The sequence below is a fragment of the Pteropus vampyrus genome, unplaced genomic scaffold, assembly GCF_000151845.1.
Source record: "Pteropus vampyrus isolate Shadow unplaced genomic scaffold, Pvam_2.0 Scaffold23, whole genome shotgun sequence".
Lineage (NCBI taxonomy): Eukaryota > Metazoa > Chordata > Mammalia > Chiroptera > Pteropodidae > Pteropus > Pteropus vampyrus.
Window position 1 is genome coordinate 9974734 of NW_011888804.1, and position 19443 is coordinate 9994176.

At 47.8% G+C, this 19443-nt stretch overlaps 1 protein-coding gene across 6 annotated transcripts in view; it reads right to left on the reverse strand.

Annotated features, from left to right (window-relative positions):
* Positions 1-2570: 2570 nt before the first annotated feature.
* KLHL22 (kelch like family member 22) overlaps positions 2571-19443 on the reverse strand; it is a 35030-nt gene continuing 18157 nt past the window's right edge. For all 6 annotated transcript variants that reach the window (XM_011355918.2, XM_023528274.1, XM_023528271.1 and 3 more), the window contains 4 exons: positions 18308-19026; positions 12460-12652; positions 5769-6002; positions 2571-3563 (listed from right to left, as the gene is read on the reverse strand). In XM_011355918.2, the coding sequence (XP_011354220.1) occupies positions 3198-3563; positions 5769-6002; positions 12460-12652; positions 18308-19026 (1512 nt within the window). In that variant the 3' untranslated portion in view covers positions 2571-3197. The remainder of the gene's footprint in view (positions 3564-5768; positions 6003-12459; positions 12653-18307; positions 19027-19443) is intronic.

Genomic DNA, 19443 nt, shown 5'->3' on the forward strand with positions numbered 1-19443 from the left:
CCCCTCCGCGGCCGCTTGAGAGTTGGCAGAAGAACCTGAGCAGAGATGGTGCCTGCCTTCTTTTGGGCAGCAGGCTGCATGCAGACCACCCTGAGGAGGCGGGGTGGTGGTGGTGTCCTTCCTCAGTTATGTGGAAGTCTATCAGGGTGGAAGGTGGGGCTGGAGGAGGAGGAGGCTTGGAAGGAGGGCCATGGAAAGGCCCAAGGCTATGAGCATCACCAGGCTGGCTGGGCCAGGGGCCTGTGCAGGGCAGGCTGGCAGAGGGTGGAATGAAAAAGAACAGGAGGGTACAGGAAGGAGGCCAGAGGCAGGAACCAGTTTGGTAGACTAGAAGAGGACATCGTACCCTTGTGATCACGAATGCAAATACTTCTTGGGGACAAGTAAACAGGCCAACCACTTCTGGGAAGTTCCACCCTGGCATGGCCCTAACTTCAGCAGTGCCTTCCCAGTGCCAGGGCCCCTCTCATGAAGGTTCCCCCTTGCCTACCAGCAAGAGAAGCTAGCAGTCTGCCCAGCGGTTGTGGCAGCCCAGCTCCCAGCTTTAAAGGCACAGACCCTAGGGCTAGAGACACTCACCCCAGCTAGGCTGAGTTCATGAACAGGCACATCAAACTCTTTTATCACCTTCCCCCTTCCTCCATAACTCCTCCTTGCCCCCAAATTCCCACTTGTGAAGAGCACCACCTGGACAACACCCCCACTCCTGGATGTCTCAGATCTCTACCCACCCCCATCTTTATACCACCCAGAGTAGTCTTTCTAATCTCACATCTGGCTGTCCCCTACTGTCTTCAGGACAAGGACTGTCCCTGGCCTCATCTCACTCAAACCTAGTCCCCTGCATGTGTGCCATCACAGCCATCTCACAGTCGATGGCAGTGAAGGCAGGGCCCATATCTGTCCCAGCCACCACCACACTGCTATCAGGAGACTGAGAAGTATGGGTGCAGTGAATGATCATCCATATGCCTGGTGAATACCAAGAAGAGGAAGCTGTGGGTTCCCCAGACACCCGCAGATGACTGGCCACCAAATAGGCAAATTCTGGGAGCCTAGAGCCCAGGCTGACCGGTTCTGGCCAGGATGGCTTCCTGGAGGTCAAAGTGTAAGGATTTTGTAGGAAGAAAGGGATGAGCAACAAGCCAAGTGAAAGCATGAATGCAGGGCCTGCGAGCCTGCCAAGCTGGTGAGCCTGGACTGCTGGAGCCCAGACGCAGGTGGTAGGAGGCACAGCCACAAGGCTGAAGTGGCAGGGCCAGGCTACTTCCTACCTCCCAGGATCCCTTCACAGCTCTCAGCTTTGTCTACCCCACTCAATGCCCTGGGAGTATCATAGACCCTTCCCTCCCCCACCGTGCAGACCAGAGGTCTTTCCATAAAGTTGTGGCCGTGTCTTGGTAGCTCTGGATGGGGAGATAGTACCAGTGAGCTTGGGACACATTGAAGATTGGTGTGTGTGTGTATGACATTTCTGGTATTCTCCTTCCCAGAAACATCTAGAGTCTACAGGAACTAGTACTCTGGCCTGCAAGGTGGTGGGAGAGACAGGAAGTGCTAGGTCCCTACTCTGAGCCCATGTTCTCACACCTCACTCTCAGGAGCAGGGGAGATGACACTGGAGAATGTGGCCATCCTGTCCCATTGGAAGTGACTCACCAGGGTAAACACTGGGATTGCCACCCTGAAGTGCAAGTGCATAAAGTCACATTGGGGTGACGGAGTGCAGGCATGTGTCCTCAGGAGTACCCAGGCCCCAAGAGATGGCGAGAAAGGTCACATGCACGGCCCCGAGGAGCAGAAAGTGACTCCCACTAGCCACACTCCAAAGTCCTTAAGGTATCAGAAAGGAGAGCCCAGAGCAACAGATTGCCTGCCCATCCCCTAACCCTTCATCCCACCAAGTAGCACACACTGCCCCTGTGCTCCCTTCCCATTCATGACAGGGTGCCAGCTGCAGCAGGCTCTAGGCAAAGCACCAGAGGACAGAGAGAAGACCCAGCTGTCCCCATGTTCTGCCCAGCCAACTGGAAGAGGGCAGTCTTAGGAAGTCACAGACTGTCTGCAGGTAGCTCAGCTGTGCAGAGAAGTTGGTAGCCCCGAGAGGTCCTATCCAGAACTCACCTGGAGAAACCTGTAGGACATGCGGCCCCCCACTCCCACCACATATTCAGATCCAGGAGGTGGAGAGGAACCTCCTGTGACTGCACCTACCTCCCCAGGTTATGGGGCTCTTTTCCTGAACTTCAGGCTGGGCTTTACTTGGGGCAGAGGGATTGCTAAGGGTCAGAGAAGAGCTCCTCACCAGAAAAGGTGCTTGAGCAGGTCAGGTGGCCACCTGTCATCAGACTGGGGTAGGTTTCCAGGTGACGCCCTTCTAGCCTAGGGGTCTACTATGCCCTTCCCTGCGAGGTGAGCTCTTGGCCTCCCACTGCCACTCAGCAGCTCTGACCCTGGCTCCCACACCAGAGCTGTGCCCGCAGCAGCTCTCACCCTGGAATGGAACCCCGCGCTTCCCAGAGCTACAGCCTTGGACAGGATGTGAAAGGAAGTGAGGCCATGGCCACAGGAAAAATTCACACCTTTTGTAAGATGATTTATTTCATTTATCAACAACATAGGGTCAGAAAAGCCCAGCTGTAGGGGATTTTCTTATCACTAGAACCAGTCTCAGGCATCTCTGTGCATCTCTGCTACCTCTCCGGCCATTGGGAATTCATATTCACTCAAGACCCTGGCTGCTCGGTAGGTAGGCAAGGGGCTCACCCCATTCCCTTCCTACCCAAGAAGGGGGCTCGCTGTGCCTCAGCCTCCTCACCTGGGTGCCAGTCCCAGGTCCCTTTGGAGAAAGGCACCTTCTCAGCCCAGCAGGGACCAGAACCAGGGAGCAGGGAGGCCAAGACCACGGGTGACAGCACACCCTGTCTGAGCTGAGGAGCAGGCTTGGCAAACCCCTTCAGAGGACCAGAGCCCTCCCAAGCACTTCCCTCTGCAGGATGATCCACAGTCACAGTCTGGTGTTTAAGAAGGGTAGTGGGAGCCAGCCAGCAGGGAAGGGAGCGGGAGATGGGGTGAAGTGGGGTATGGGTATGTGACAGGAGGAAGGGCCTCAATGCCCTGGGGTAAAGTGCTTTGGCCAGGGCTGCCCTCTGAGCTCCCGCCACCCTCCCCTTCCCTCTGACACCAGTCACAGATCTCTAGTCCTCGCTAGAATTGTCGAACTCCTCCCAGTCAGACACACTCATCACCTCAGAGGCAAAGTCCGGGTCCGCCTGGCTGCGGTCGGGGGTCCCTCGGGGCGGTTCGAGGAGCAGGGAGCGAGGCAGGGTGAGCACACAGGCCGCCAGGCCCGAGATGGAGTTGTCCAGCTGGGGCCCCTCCTCCCAGCAGTCCTTCTCCACATCGTAGATGTGCACGTAGCCAGTGCGGCTGCCACGGTTGTGCGAGCGGCCACCCAGCACATAGATCCTGTTGTCCAGCACAGCAATGCCGGGCTCACCATGCCCCACCGGGAGCGGGCAAACAGACGACCACTGCCCAGATATGCAGCTGTAGCAGGCCACCTGCAAAGTCAAGGCTGGAGTAAAGCCAGCTGGACGGGGCTGCCAGCCTGCCCTAGGCCAGGTGGGCAGGGCAGCACTCTTGGCCAGGCCCTAGATTCACACCAAGGGTAAGGACGCAGTGAGGATGTGGGCAAACTCTGCCCCCTGGAGGAAGGGCTAAGGGCCAGCATAACAGTATCCTGACCACGAGCCAGGCTGATGCTCTTCCCCATTTCCAGGGCCCTCAGCCAGCCTGTGGTCCCCAGGCATGTGGGCGTCATCCAGTTAGCATGCAGTTACTTTCCATGGGGTACTGGTTCTCTCCTCTCCACAAGACTGAAGCTGACTGAGGACATGGACACCACATAATGTCTTTACTTCTCCCACAGCAGCCCATACCAGGGGCGGGGGGCGGGGGGAGGGTATGCAAATAAAATGTGATAATTAATGATGACCATCAATGTTCTTATCTTCAAAATTACAACAGAAACAACTACATGGGAAAATGTTCAATCTACTAGTAACCCAAGAAATGCAAAATAAATGGTCAGGGGTAATTTTCAACTGTTAATCAGCAGCCACTGGGGGAAGAAAAGTCATAAAACCTAATGCTGGTGAAGGTGCAATAAAACTATACTGATGTTCACCTGTCTGACAAGCCAGGAAAGCAGTTTGTATTAAGATATACATTAACAGCCATAGAAATCTTACCTTTCTGATATATCAGCTCTGGTTCTCCAGCTGTGGTAGGCAGAGTACTGGCCCTCCAAAGAAGGCCATGCTGTAATCTAAAACTTCTGTTTTTTTGACATGCCAAAAGGGACTTTGCAGACATGAATAAGGGTATGGACATCAAGATGGGGAAGTTACCCTGGATTTCCCAGGTGGACCCATCTAATTGCACAAGCCCTTGAAAGCAGAAGGAAAGGTCTGACAGGAGAGATGAGAAGTAAGGACAACCTGTTGTAGGCTTTGAAGATGAAGTGGCCCTGTGCCAAGGAATGTGGAGGCCTCTAGAAGCTGAGAAGGACCTTTAGCCAACAGCCAGCAAGGAAATGGGGACCTCACTGCTATAACAACAAAGAACTGAATTCTGCCAATACCCTGAGTGAGCAAGGGCATGGATTCTACCCTAGGGCCTCTATAAAGGAGAGATGCCCTGACTGACACCTGGACGTTAGCGTGGTGAGACCCAAGCTGGACTTAGGAACTACAGAACTGTAATACACTTATGTTGTTTCAAGTTGTTAAATCTGCGGTAATTTGTCACGGCAGCAAGAGGACACTAACGCACTAGAGCCTAGTGGGTCACACCACTGAGGAACCTGTTAAAATACAGATTGCTGAGTCCCATCCCCAGAGCTAATTTGGTGGGTCTGGGGTGGGGCCCTGAGAATCTGCATTTCTAATGAGTTCTAATGTGATTCAAATGCTGTTGGTCCGAGGACCATCTCTGAAAACCACTGCTATAGTCTAAGGAAATAATCCAAAATAACTGAAAGGTTCTATAAAGCAAATATTACTTATTATGTTATTTGGAATAGTTAAAACTTAGACCAATCCAAATGACACACCAGTCTGACAGAATTCCGCACAGCCACCAAGGTGGGGGTTGGGGATGCCTATGGGAATCAAACATTAACTGGAAAACACCTACGATGAACTTCAGCTAGAAGTAAAATGAGATGCTCTTTAACTACAATTAAGTGGAAACCATACATATGTAGAAAGGACTAAACACAGGCACAGAGCTGGATTATGAGTATTTTTACTCACCTTTCTCCCTTATTTGAAGGTTCTGCAATGTGGTTATATTAACTTTATCATTAAAGTTTTTAATAATCAAAACAAGTGAAACTATTCTGTACGATAGGACAATGGTGGAAAGATGTCATTATACATTTGTCCAAACCCACAGGCTGTACACCACCAGGAGTGAACCCTAAGGTAAATGAGGGACTCTGGGAGATTATGGTGTGTCACTGCAGGTTCATCAGTTCTAGCAAATGTTTCTCTCTGGGATACTGACAGCGGGGGAGGTTGTGCATGTGTAGAGATGGGGGTATAGAGGAAATCTCTGTACTTTTTGTTCAATTTGGCTGTGAATCTAAAACTGTTCTAAAAAATAAAATTTTTAAAAGGCTACACTTTGTAATTAATTTTTCATCAGTAAGAACTGACAGGGACAGGAATGTTATTGTACGTAAGCAGCCTGGCCCCACTCACCTGGTGCACATCTCTCCTGTAGCCAGCATCGTTGTTGCTGCCCCCGATCACATACAGCTTGTCTAGGAGGGTGGCCATGCCGTGCCAGGCCCGCCGCACGGGTCCGTCAGCCAGAGCATGCCAGGTGTTGCTGTCTGGCTCATAGCAGTGCGTCTCCTTTAGGTAGTCCTCTCCTCTGCGGCCACAGGTAACGTACATCTTCCCCTCCAGTGTGGCCCCTGCGTGGGCATACACCTGCACAGGCCACCGAAAAACGGGCGAGAGGGCAGTGAGGGAGGACAGTCGAGAGCCTTCGCCAAGGCCACCCATAACCTCAAGTGCCTGATGCCTCATGGCTTCACCAACTTCCTCCTCACATTCTGGGAACGATCCCTGGATTTTTGCTGGACCTACTGTCCTGTCATCTACCCGACCTCTTCCTAATGGGGGATGATTCTACAGACCCAGAGATGACTCTGAGCTCCCACAGGAAAGAATGAAATCTGTCTTTTCCTTGCCCCTAACTAAAGGAGACATCTGCGTGGAGGAACTCAAAGGTAAAGCATCGTTTTCAGAGTCACAGGAGAAGGGATAGCACTTCTGGGAACCACTGACCTACCCTCAGTCACTACCACCTCTCCTCCACTCCCAATGGCCAGCCAATCCTCCAGGCCCACTGAATCCACTTTAAAAATATTTGTTTGCAAATATCTGATATGGTGAAGAAGAAAGTGAGATGCAAAATCAAACACTGAGAACAATCTTTAGTTATGGATTCGTGTAGGAGAAGAAAATACACCACCCCGCTTTTGATCTTAGTCCTCAACCTTACACGTGCTTTCCAGTGCACCCTGGTGGGGGATCACCTCGATGCCCAGCTAGCCCCACCACAGGTACTCCTCACACTGGTCTTTGCTGCCTCAAGAACCTCTTATCTCATATGGACTCACTCACACCCACCCTGCACAAGGCCCTCCTGCTGTGCCCATAGGCCCCAAGGCAGGACACAGTGTGTTTTTCAGGAAAGGACCCCATGAGTAGTGTTGATGTTGTCACTATTTTTTATTTTAGCCATTTTGAGAAGCAGTTTTCTCACTGTGGCTTTAATTTGCATTTCTCTGATGGCCAATGATGTTGAGTATCTCATGTGCTTGTTTGCCACCTATATCCTTCTCAATTAAACTCCTTATTTCTAATGGGTCTATTTGTGTGTGTTTTACTGATGAGTTTTTTTTTTTTTAATTTATAGAAGTGTTTTTATTGAAACGATAGAAAATAACGTGAAAAATCAGCTTAAGTATGAAATAAGAGAAACAAAAGTGCTAAAAGGAAACAATTAGTCAAGGTGAACCTCAATAATCCCATAACTTAATGGAACTCTAGTGTATGGGTAGCATGGACATTTTGATGATTTCACAAAGAGAAGATCTAATTTTAGAATATGCTTATTTCAGTAGTGTCTCTACTTCATGGTTTGTTATTAGGGAACTTGATATAATTTCTTGGATATTTAGGTTATAAAGTTTTATACTCATTTTATTTCCAGGAATTTTTTATTCTCCTATTGTTCTTTCATTAAATTTATCTAAACCAGAATTCTCAACCAGGAGTGAATTTAATTCCAGGGACATCTGGAGATATCTAGACACATTTTTGGTAGTCACAGATAGGGGAATTACCTGCCATTGGCATTTAGTGAAAACAGAACAAGGATGCTGCTAAACATGCAACAATACACAGAGAAGCCCCCCAAAACAAAAATTATCTTGTCCTGAATATCAATTGTGTCTTTTTGAGGAATCCTGATCTAAAACCATAACAGTCAAATAAACTCTGTAATTGGTTTACTTTTCAAATCTTTTTCTAAAGAAAAATGCTCTAAATATTTCATAGTTCATATATTATCTATCACTGTGTAATAGCCCAAAAGAGTAGCTTAAAACAACAGCATCATTAATCTAGTTCATGAATTCAGCACTTGAGAGGGCTCAACTGGTCAGTTCTCGCCTGATGTGGGTCTCCCATGCAGTAGCAGTCTGGCGGCAGGAATGGGGTTCTCTTGAAGACTTTATCACTTGCATAGCTGGTACCTGGTTTGGAAAAACTGAACCAGCTAGTGTCAGAACAGATGGCAGCTGCTTGGGAAATTCTTCTCCTGTAAGTGGTTTATATGGTTTCTCCACCTTATATCTTCACATGGTGGCTTCTCGGTAGCATTTTTTTTTTCCCATGGTGGCTAATGGTCCTCCAGAAGTGTTCCAAAAAAGACTGGCAGAAATCACACAAAATTTATCTGAGGTTACACAATGTGCTTTGTACTACATTCTGTTTTACAAGGTAGTCACAATGTTCTGTCCAGGTTCAAGGAGTATGAACACTAATTCCACTTCTTAAACTAATGAGTGTCAAAGAACCTGCAAATATAGTTCACCTTCTTGCCGCAAAGTATTTACACTTTTTTTCACATGCAAAACACTCACTTCCTCCTAAGATCCCAAAATGTTTCATATATTGCAGCATCAGGCTCAGGTCCAAGTTTCAGAATCTTGATGTCTAAATAAGGTCCACATACACCTGCAGCTATTTGTGTGTAGTTCTCCCAGTACAGCTCCTTTACTACTGTTTCTCTGTCTGAAGACTCATTCAAGAATGATGTAACAGCAGCTGAGAAACCGGGACACCAGTGGTGGGTCAGAGGCTCGCACAGGATTCATGATGAGAAAGTCTGCAATACCTGGCTCCAGAACAAGGGCTCTGATGAGTTTTGAGAATTCTTTACACATGTTAGATACCAGTCAGATATATGGTTTGCAAATATTTCTCTCACTCTGCAACTTATCTTTTCATCTTAACAGGGTCTTTCATAGAGCAGAAGTTTGCTCTATGAAAAAAGTTTCATCTTAACAGGGTCTTTCATAGAGCAAAAGTTTGCAATTTTTCATAGAGCAAAAGTTTGCAAAAAATTATCAGTTTTTCTTTTTATGGCTCATTCTTTGAGGATCAAGTCAAATTACTCATGCATTACCCTAGATTCTAAAGATTTTCTCTACTTTTTCCCTAAAAGTTCTATAGTTTTACATTTAAGTCCATAAACCATTTTCAGTTAATTTTTGTCAAAGGTGTGAGACTTGGGTTAATGTTCATTTTTTTGTCCATCAACGTTCAATTGTTCCAGTATAATTTCTTGAAAGCTAACCTTTTCACAATTGCTTTTGCGCCTCTGTCAAAAATCAGTTGGATGCATGTAAGGTTAAAAAAAAAAATCAATTGGGCATATTTGTGTGGGTCTACTTCTGGATTTTCCATTGTTTCATTGATCTTGTGTCTCTCCCTCTACCAATACCACAGTGGCAATTACTGTAGCTACGCAGTAAGTCTTAAAATCAGGGTAAACTGATTTTTCCCACTTTATTCTTTTTCAGGTATATACTCTGGCCTGCATGCAAGATGGGGGCTTATTTATAGAAAGGAAAAGGAAGTTAAGGGAAGAGTAAGTTAGAACCACAGAGCTTTATTATAAAGCTTTTCCTGTAGGGTTCGCATGATTATGTAGAGAGAACTTCTTTAAGTCCTACCTCCTCCCATAGATCATCCCAAATGATTATATTTGCTTAAAGTTCCAGTTGATTTTTGTATGTTTATCTCATGTCCTGCAATCTTGCTGAACTCCCATATTTGTGCTAGGATTTTTTAGTGGGATTAGATTCCTTTATATTTGGGGCAATTTATCGTCTTAGGGTCAGTTTTGTTTCTTCCTTTTCAATTTGCATGCCTTTATTTTCTTTTCTTGCCTTATTTCATTGGCTAGAACTTCTAGGACTATGTTGAATTAAGAGTGGTGAGAGCAGGCATCTTTGCCCTGTTCCCTCTCTTAGGCGATAGCATTCGAATCAGTCTTTCACTATTCAGTCTAATGTTAGCAGCAGGAATTTTACAGATGCTCTTCATTGAGATGAGGATATTTATCTCTATTCTTATTTTTTGAGAATTTGACCATGAATGATATTACCAATTCTTTTTTGCATTGACTGATATGATCATAAGATTTCAATATGGTGAATTACACTGATTGAATTTCAAATATGGAACCAGCCTCCCATCTCTGTAATCAACCCTCTTTGGTAATGATGTGGTGGTTTGCTTTGTTTTTTAATCCGATTTGCTAATATTTTGTTAAGGATATTCCTATGTATGTTTATAAAAGATCTGTCCCTTTTTTGAAACTATCTTTGTCTGGGCTTGGTATCGGGGTAATATTAACTTCATAAGATGAACTGGGAAGTATTCCCACCTCGATTTTCTGAGAGGAAAATCACATAGAATTGGTGTTAACTTTTCTTTAAACGTTTGATAGAATTCTCCAGTGAAATCATCTGGACCTGGACATTCCTTAAAAGGTATAGAGCTATTCAAATTATCTGGTTTGTATTGAATGAGTTGCGGAGGTTGCATTCTTTGAGGAATTGGTCCATTTCGTCTAAGTTGTCAAATTTCCACGTGAAGAGTTGTTTGTAGTATTCCCTTACTATCCTTTTGATGTCTGCAGGGTTGCAGGAATGCCCAATTTCATTCCTGATATTTTAAATTGTGTCTCCTCCTTTTTTTTGGTCAGTCTTACTAGGAGTTTGTTAATTTTACTAATCTTGTGAAAGAACCAGTTCTTTGATGATTTTCTCTATTGTTTATCTGCTTTTAATTACACTGATTTCTGCTCTTTATTCTTTCTTTTCTTTTACTTAATTTGGGTCTATTTTGTTCTGTTTCTAGGTTCTTGAGGTAGGAGCTTAGACTACTGACTTGAGATTTTTTTCCCCCTAATGTATGCTACAAAGTTTCCTGGCAGCACCACCTTAGCTAGAGGCCACAGATTTTGACCTGGAGATTCAGAAGTATGTTGCTTATTAGTTTTCAACAAGCTGGTCAGTTTATCTACAAACTATACGTTGAATCCGTCCGTCTCTTCCCTTCTCCAACAACCTTCTACCCTAGCATGAGCCATCATGCCTCTGCCTGGACCACACAACGGCCCAGGAACCATTGTCCTTGCTTCTGCTCCTCTAAACCTTCTTCTTTTTACAAGTACTCTTCATTCCTCCCCTTTCTCAGAATAAACTGTGATGTGCCCTCCTGGCCTGGAAGGTCTTTTCTCTCTCTCGAAATAGCTGCATGCATGTCTTCTCTTAGGCCTTGGTCTGACATCTCCTCAGATGGGCCTTCCTCAAACAGTGTATCTAAATTCATCCTGCCACAGCCCCCTCCCTGGGCACTGTGTTTAGCTCAACTCCCTCTTAATTTCTTTCATTGCATTTATCACGATTGGCCATTATTTTATTGATTTGTTTAGTGGTTTAATGGTCTCTTACTAGGCTGTAAATATCATGGGAGAACATTTCTTGCACCACTGCACCCCCAGATCTTGCTATAGGGTAGGTACTTTAATAGTTGCTGAATAAATGAATCCATTAAGAAAGGAAAATTGGCAGTTAGGGAGAAGCTGGTTGAAAGCTAAGGCTGCCCCTCTGTGGCCACACTAGGGAACTGCGGCTCCCCAGACAAAGAACCCTCCTCACACACCTGCCAGAAGACCCTCTCACTCCCACTCCCACCTCACACTCTAACAGAACAGGAATTCAGTTCATTCTCACCCACTAGGTCTCAAGGGCCCCTGATCTTTCCTGTGCAAAACCTACTCCTTACTCCAGGATGGGAGGTAGGGAGTATCCCTCCGAAGGGGCCTCCTTCCCCCACAGAAGATGAGGAGCAAGGAGCAGGCCAGCTTTCTCTACCTGGGAGGAACTATGGTGGGAGACCCTGGCCTTGGAGAGTAGCTAGACCCATCGAGGAGGCCCGGGCCCTTGAAGTCAAAGTCTAAGGCCCTGGGGGACTGGGAAAGGGTGAGAGATAAAGAGGCGAGGTGTGGAAAGAGGTTCAGAAAGGCAGGAGTTCCTGCCAAGGTCCTAGAGCTAGTAGAGCAGAGCCCCATACATGTCCCCTGTGCCACACCATCTCTGGGGTGCTCAGGGATCCCCAAAGGTGTAGAATGGGTGCCCTGAAAATGACGATGCCAGTACTAGCAGGGTGCAAACCCTGCTCTCAGAGGCTGGAACCTGAAATGTGGGAGACATCAGCAAGGCTTCTTCCTTGCCCTGGGATCTCATGTCTGATGTGGCCAGGGTCCAACTACCCCAAAACTGGAGGACAAAAAGGAAGCACCTCTCTAAAGTATCGCTTTTGCACAATGAACATAATTTTAAACATCTTCAAATTGAAACAAACCAAAGTACTGTGCAGGAGGCATTTAAAAAAAAAAAAACAACATGAAAAACACATATTCCAAAGTGTTTTAAAGGCCCTGCCCTCCAGGCAGGAGAGAAGTCTGAGGCTTCTGAAACCTCATCTCTCCTGTTTAACATCTTTGGACACATCTTAGCTCAACTCAGTTGTGCTAAGGAGCTGATGAGAAGGTTTCTGTCTACATTTAAATTTCAGGGTTAAAGCAGCTTCCCGGGGCCACGCTGGAAAGACCAACAGGGCGGTGAAATTCTGGGAATGAGCCTTTCCCCCAGGCAGCTGGCAGAACCTCAGGGATCCCCGGAGGGACATAGACTCTGCTCACTGGGCCTGATTCCCTGGCCCGGCCCTCTGCTCAATCTGCACACCCCAGGGAAGGAAAGTAGGTGGGAGAAGGCCCTTCTTGGAAGGGCTTCCTTACCTCCCTCTTGAGTGGGGCCACGTAGGCCCAAGAGTTGGTGGCGGGGTCGTAGCGCTCCACAGCATTCAGGTCATTGTGGTAGTCACGGCCCGCCACCGCGTAGATGTACCCGCCCACGACACACACACACAGGTCGGCGTGCTCCTGCTGCAGGGACTGGATCTGAAACCAGCGGTTGTGCCGCGGGTCATACCTTTTGAGGGGACATGAGGACAGCATATCACTGACAGGAGAGAGCACTTCCTGCTCTACCCATGTGCCCTAAACCCTCTCGCAGCTGCCTCCACACACCGGCATATGCCTACTCACAGCCATGGTAGCAGGCTGCTGCTTACCTGAACACAGCATACAGCCTAGGAGGTGTGGCCAGAAGCCTCCTGGGTTTCTGCCCACGATACAGGTCCCTTCCAGGAGTAATCTCTCAGGTAGTTTCTAGCCCAGTAGCTCCTACGGCCATCTCCATCTCACCTATCCCTATGGTCCCTCATGGTCCCCACAGCCCTGCCCCCATTCAGAATGGCCACAAATTATGGACAGGCACAACAGCCAACTCCAACACACACATGGTCTGCTCAAGCCCACCATGTGTACAGTGGCCACATGTGCTTGTCACAGCCCACCCCTTCATCTCTTCGTGCACCTCATGCTTTCCCAACCTCTTCTCCACATCTCGAGGTCTCCCTCTGTGAGGGAGTGGGAGCGCTATCTACTTCACTGGACTGTGGGCACCATGAGGGCAGGGTCCTCTGGGATTCCAGGTATTCCCATTGTTAGGGCGCGAACGATTCTGAGACCCATGGAGCCAATTGAGATTAATTATGAGCCTTTATTAGCTGGCCGGCGACTGACTTTCTACCACGTAGGGCTAGAGGAGATCAGCCCCAAGCTTTCAGAGGAGGCAGCTGATAAAGCTTAAGACCATATCCTGGTGGTCTCTGGAACAAGCCAGCAGATTACAGAAGTGGAAGTTGGCTGTTAGCATACCTTTGCCTGGAACACCCCCCTTAATTAACAAGTAAATGGATTACAGAAACAGACATTGGCCATCTTCATATCTTATACAATACACTTCCTAAACCACACACAAGCAAGTAGGACAACTTCTGGTATCTAAAGATATTTCTTCCCTGTAGCTGACTTAGCTAGTTGGCTCACTTGAAAAATTTCCACCCTTAACACCATGGGACTGGTGGGGTCTTTGCGGGCTAGAGGAGCACAGGTCGGTGGGTGTGGGGAGGGGAGGAAAGTCAATTTCTGCTGAGCTGCTGAGCCCTGGTGCCACGAGCTCTGTAACCTGTTACCACAGCTTGCTCTCTTGACACTGGGACCACCTTCACAACCCTTTCACAGCAGATGGAGCTGTGCCCAAGTCGCAACCCTGCCCTCGCCTTCCTTCTCTATCAACCTTTATAAACAAAGTCTAGTCCCCAGGCAGCAGCTTTATCCTGTAGAGCCCAGCCCCACCCATCCCCAAACACCCACCCCTGATGCCTTCAAAAGGCTTCACATTCTCAGTCTAGGTGATCTCAGCCACTCCAGGACGACCAAATATAACCCCTGCTTTCTCCTGCACTTTGGACCCACACTGCAAACACCTTCTAGCCATCTCCAGCTGGTTGCTCACCTGTCTTAAATGGAACCCTGTGCTCCCTCTGTCCATTGAGCCAATCCTCACCAGCAAGCTCCTACCCACACTCCAAAATCCTAACACTGTAGCCCAGCACCCCAGGCCCTTTGCAGCCCAAGTCCACACCCACCTTTTCACATTCACAGCCTGACCCAGGCTTGCCCCACTTGGTGGGGGTCTTCCACTGCCTCTACCCCTTCTCCTCATGCCCTAGGCTTGGTGCTCTGCAGGGCCCATGTGGGGCAGAGAGGTAGGTGTACTATTTGGGTGAATAGAGGAGATCACAGAGCCTCAAGGGACCAGTGTCCCATAAGCCTGAGGCCCAAAGCCCATTATTTCCCTGACCTGCGTTTCGTCTTTTCCCCTGGGCATCCATCTACCCAAGCACCTGCATTTGAGCTCCTTGTTCAACAGCCTTGCTCAACAGCCAAAATACATTTATAGCTTCTTTCATATAAGTGTTTTTATTTCTCCACAGGAAGACCAACTCCAAAGAGGACGAGTCAAACTTCAAGTGGTTCAGAAGAGAGTGAATAAAGTTTTCTTTGGCCTGTGCCATACGCTGGTTGATGAAGAGATGAGATGCATCTTTTGCTCCAAAGCACAAGTTAGACACATTCTGTAGCCACTTCCTACTCATGCCATTTGGACGGACCCTGCCAGCCAGGAATTCCAGTAACCACGCTGCCCTAGGAGTTGGGGCCAAAAGAAGAGAAAACATGCACCTGGGTCACACACAGATGCAGGCCTGAATCCCAGCTCTGCCCATGTGGCTGGATGCATTGGGCATCAGTTTTACTCTTGGCATTCACCCTGTTTCCGCACCTGTCCAATGGGCTGATGTCACCTGCCTAGAAAAGTTATCATGAAGGATCATGAAGAGCAACGCATATAAAAAGGATCCTTGCTAATCTGAGGGAAGTTTGTAAAAGACTGAGGTTTATGTCTGTATTCCTAGATCTCAGTGTAGCACCTGGCTCAGGGTAGACCATGCACTGTCTACTGAATGAATTAACAAAGGAGTAAGATCACCTGTGGTGAAACCATTCCCTCACTCTACAAATATTCACTGGCCACCCAACATGGATCAGACATGGTGCTCAGTGCTAGGGATCCAGAGGGAAACTCAAGACGAAGGCATCCCTACTTTCTACTGTAGAACGGGAAACAGGCTAAAGAGAACAAAGTAAACGAGTGCTCAGTGTAATGCAGGTACCACAAAGGAAAACAAGTAAGGTAAGGAAAGAGTGATCCACCTGGCAGCGGGGCCTGGGGTGAGCAAAGGTCTCTTACGGAGACCAAGAAGGGCCACTTGATGGTATTTGAGACATGAATGACCGAGGGCACAGCCAGGTTAAGGTCTGGCTGTAGACAAGTGGCCTGGCCAGTCCAGGGGCAGTACTGAGAGGCCCTGTCAGCTGGCCAGGATGGTGCTTCCTACCACCTTTCCTGTGCATGAAACTTGTTCATGTACATGTCTCTTCTCCCTATTTTGAGTCAAGCACAAGTCAGAATCTTCTACCAGAGTGAGACGAGACCCTCAAGACGATCCCACTTACTTCCTACTGGTCTCATGACCTCACAGCTTCCTAGGCAGCGGTCACTTGGATTTGTGGTTTCAGATTCAAGGACACACACACACACAGACACATACGCCATACATTTATAAGTTAGAGATAACCAGTTTTGGTGATTTCTTACCTCCTCACTATGTCCTGTATCTCACATTTTCCTCTTTATAATTTGTCAGAATAAATCCCCAAGTAATATTCTTTTTCTAATAAAAATAAGCTTTATTATTGCATATAAGAATATAAACTGTTTTAGTCACTTGAGTGCAAATTTTGGATCATCCTACTACAAACTCAGAAGTGAAATCTAGAGTTGGTACAAATATGTTCTGGGGTCCTTGTTAAATTTAGTAGACTTTTTCTTCTGTATTTCCATGACTTAAACATTCCCATGACTATTAATAAAGTCTATAACAATTAAAACTTTTTTTTTTTTGAAATATACTTTAAAATATTAATAGTCATGGAAATGCCTAAGGAGAAAAACAAATTATTTTGAGTCAGGGCACATGGCAACATGGAACCAGCTACTACCAGGTAAGTTGTACAGTCAGTATTCAATAGCCCACAGAGCTGTAGTTTTGGAAAAGGTGCAAAAGCAATGTGGATAACATAGATGCAAAGAAAGAAAGAAAAGAGAAGAAACTGGTTATCTTAGAGGCAAATACAATTTGCTCCAAGAGGGGCACCTTTATTATAGTTTCTGTACCAATGCTTTAAGATATAACCTGGTTAAATAACCAGGTTATCCCTAGCTCCTTAAAATGCAAACCCTAATTCACTAGAAAATCTAGTTTTTTTATATTCTGAGAGACTATGAGTTCTAAGGCTGGTGAACTATAGAGGGAGAAAGGGAAGAGAACCAAATTCTTAGATCACTGAAATTAAGACCGATCTGACAGATTTAAGAGTTCACTGATAGATTACAGAAACTTTCACTCTGTAGAGATGATAGATCCCAGGGCTCTCCCTGCCACTTCACCAGAGGCTCTGAACTCAAGTCTCTCAGTAGCGCCTGGTTCTGCCAGGCAGGTCTCACAATCCGACCTGCCAAAGTGATCCAACCTCCTGATTGGAGTTTGAGGCTTGGTTCTCAATCACAGAAGCTGATATTAGCATTTTCCAGAGTCCAGCTTGGGTCTCATAGCACATGTTCAAGAAAAAGAAATTTAGACCAGTCTTGAGTGAAACTTCATGTAACAGGACAGACTTCGTGCTGACAGCATCCCCAACTGTCACAGTGTGGCCTCCCTGAGGCACACGGCTGCCTCACTATGTGTTGAGGATTAGAGACCACAATACCTGGAGAAGTCTGCTTTGAAGGTATGTGGATGCTCAGCAGGGAAGTGTGACCTTGGTCCTCCAACTGAGAGGCTGGGTTCCCAAAAAAACCAGCTTCAAGGCGTGAACCTGGTGCTATCGCACCCACCGTGGACATTTGGTATTAAAGAAGGTATTGTTTCCACCTTTCAGAACTCACTGTGTTCCTACTTGACTACAACATGCTGCCAAGCTTTGGGTCTCATTGGTTTAACAAAGGTTATCATTTCTTGGGGCCAGATCAGAAGTGGCTGAGGAACAGCTGTATCTTCCTCGGTCTTGGTCACCATGCTTGCTTCCAAGAGGCATGGCTAAGCCAGACCCCACCCCAGAATATGAAAACATAGGTATAAACCCGCTCAGCACCTAGCTCACAGATGCCAGAAACAGTTGGCAAGCTCTGTCTCTCTCTGCAGTGTCAAATTCAGCTTGTGGGGGGTGAAAACTTCCCACAGGCACCAAATCTCAAGAAATCAAACCAAAGTGTAGTGGAGGGGGCCCTGGAAATCTAATAGTAGCTGAGGACATGGGAATTTGCTCTACTTCCCTTGCTCTACCCAAAGAAATGGATTTGTGAGATCCCAACCTCATAGACTGACAGAGCTGAGGCCTCTACAGACCATGGCAGCCCATAAAACCCCCTCTCAGAAATCTGCCTCTTCCAGGGACCTCGTGCCCAGCACATGGCTGATGACAGAGTGGGGTGGCAGGAAGCAGGTATGTGGCATGAGGCACAGAGATGCCTGTCGGCCTTTGTTGCTCCCCTGGACTAAGGACTGCACTCAGCAGAACAGCAACAACAGGAAACGGTCCTCTACCACAGGCTTGTGGTCAGAAGAGCAAAAGGAGACATGCAAAGGGAAACTGGGACAAGACATGTCAAAGCTCAAGAGAGGGCACAATGAAAGGGGCAGCTGCCCTGTCCAGTACTCCCAGCTCCTAGGTCCCCTCCTTCTGAGGCCCAACTGCCCTTCCTGCTATCGGCTCCCCTCTCCTGTGCTCAGCCCACAGTACCATCACAACCCAGCTCCTCACCAAGATAACAGGGGTGGTCCAGGGTGAGAAAGGGAAGTAGACAAGAATGAAATAAAGCATTCAGAGTCCCTTTTCCTCATCTCACTGCCCTCTGCATTCTCTGAATTAATCCAGACTTTATTTCACAAACAGAGGTACACCTGATAAGCCACAAGTTTAATTTAAAAAGCCGACCGCCTTGGCCCGTGATCGTGTGCCCGTGCAGAACCCACTCCCTAACCAGCCTTCTGAGCCCATGAGTCCTGCACAACAGCATCACCAGCAGACCGAGGCAAGGCCAGGGGCCCTTTCTTACCTCCAGCATCGGGACTCAGCACGGAACCCCTGGACATTGTTGTCCCCTCCGATCAGGTACACGAAGTTGTTGAGCACCGCAATGCCCTGGTTGGACATGCGGGGGGCCAGGGAAGCAGTGAAGTGCTTCCACTCTCCCAGCAGGGGGTTCAGGTACTTGGCCTGGTCGCTGAGGACAGTGGACGGTGTGGAATGAATGCCCCCAAAGCCCACGACACACTGGAAGTCTGACCGCAGCTCCGTCTGCGGGCCCTGCAGGCTGGGCTGCAGGCTCTCGTTCCTGTGGTACATGAGAGCACTGGCTACTGTGTCCCTCAGCTGGCTAGGGTCCAGCTTGTCATGCAGCCGCTGGAGGACCTCAGCTTCCATTAGGGGAAACCGCACCGTCTCAAGGAGCTTGGGGGGCTCATGCAATGAGATCTGGTCGGCCTGCACCTGCTCCAGAGTATAATGGTAGAGCAGGGCACCCTCGTACACCTCGTTCTCGCAGGAGACCTCCAGGCGGTTGCTGCTGAGGAGGGAGTAGACCTTCTCCAGGGGAAGCTGGCGGTACTTGTCAGTCCTTGAGAAGGCCACAAAGTTTTTGAGGATGTAGGTATCTAGCTGCTCTGTTAGACGGCTCAAGTCAAACAGCTCTGCCAGTCGGTAGACATCAAGGATGTTCTCCTCGTCCACCCAGGACATGAGGAAATCACAACAGAAATGGATGATTTCTGGGATCTATGAAGAGAATAAGACCCATCAGCCTGGGAAACGGCACAGAAGACAATGTCGGCTGATATGTGGCTATCCTCTGTAGTGGGTCCACCCCAACCAACCCCAACTTTCCAGGTGTGGAGGCTGGTGCGGCTGCTTCCTCAACACTAGAGACAACTGTGGCTCACTACAAATGGACTGGGTTTAAATCCCGGCTCAGAAGCAATCTGAGGAATGCTCTTAACCTCTCTGAGCCTCAGTTTCCTCATCTATAATGTAGGGACAAGTAGAGAAGCAAAATTACAAACGACATCATGCATAGGATCTTCCCAGCACAGAGTGGGCCCTTGATACGTGTCAGTTGTCTTTTAGATCAAAAGTACTGGATCTCCAGAGAAGCCAGAAGCAGCACAATGGCCACCATGTCACTGTCCTTGGTTG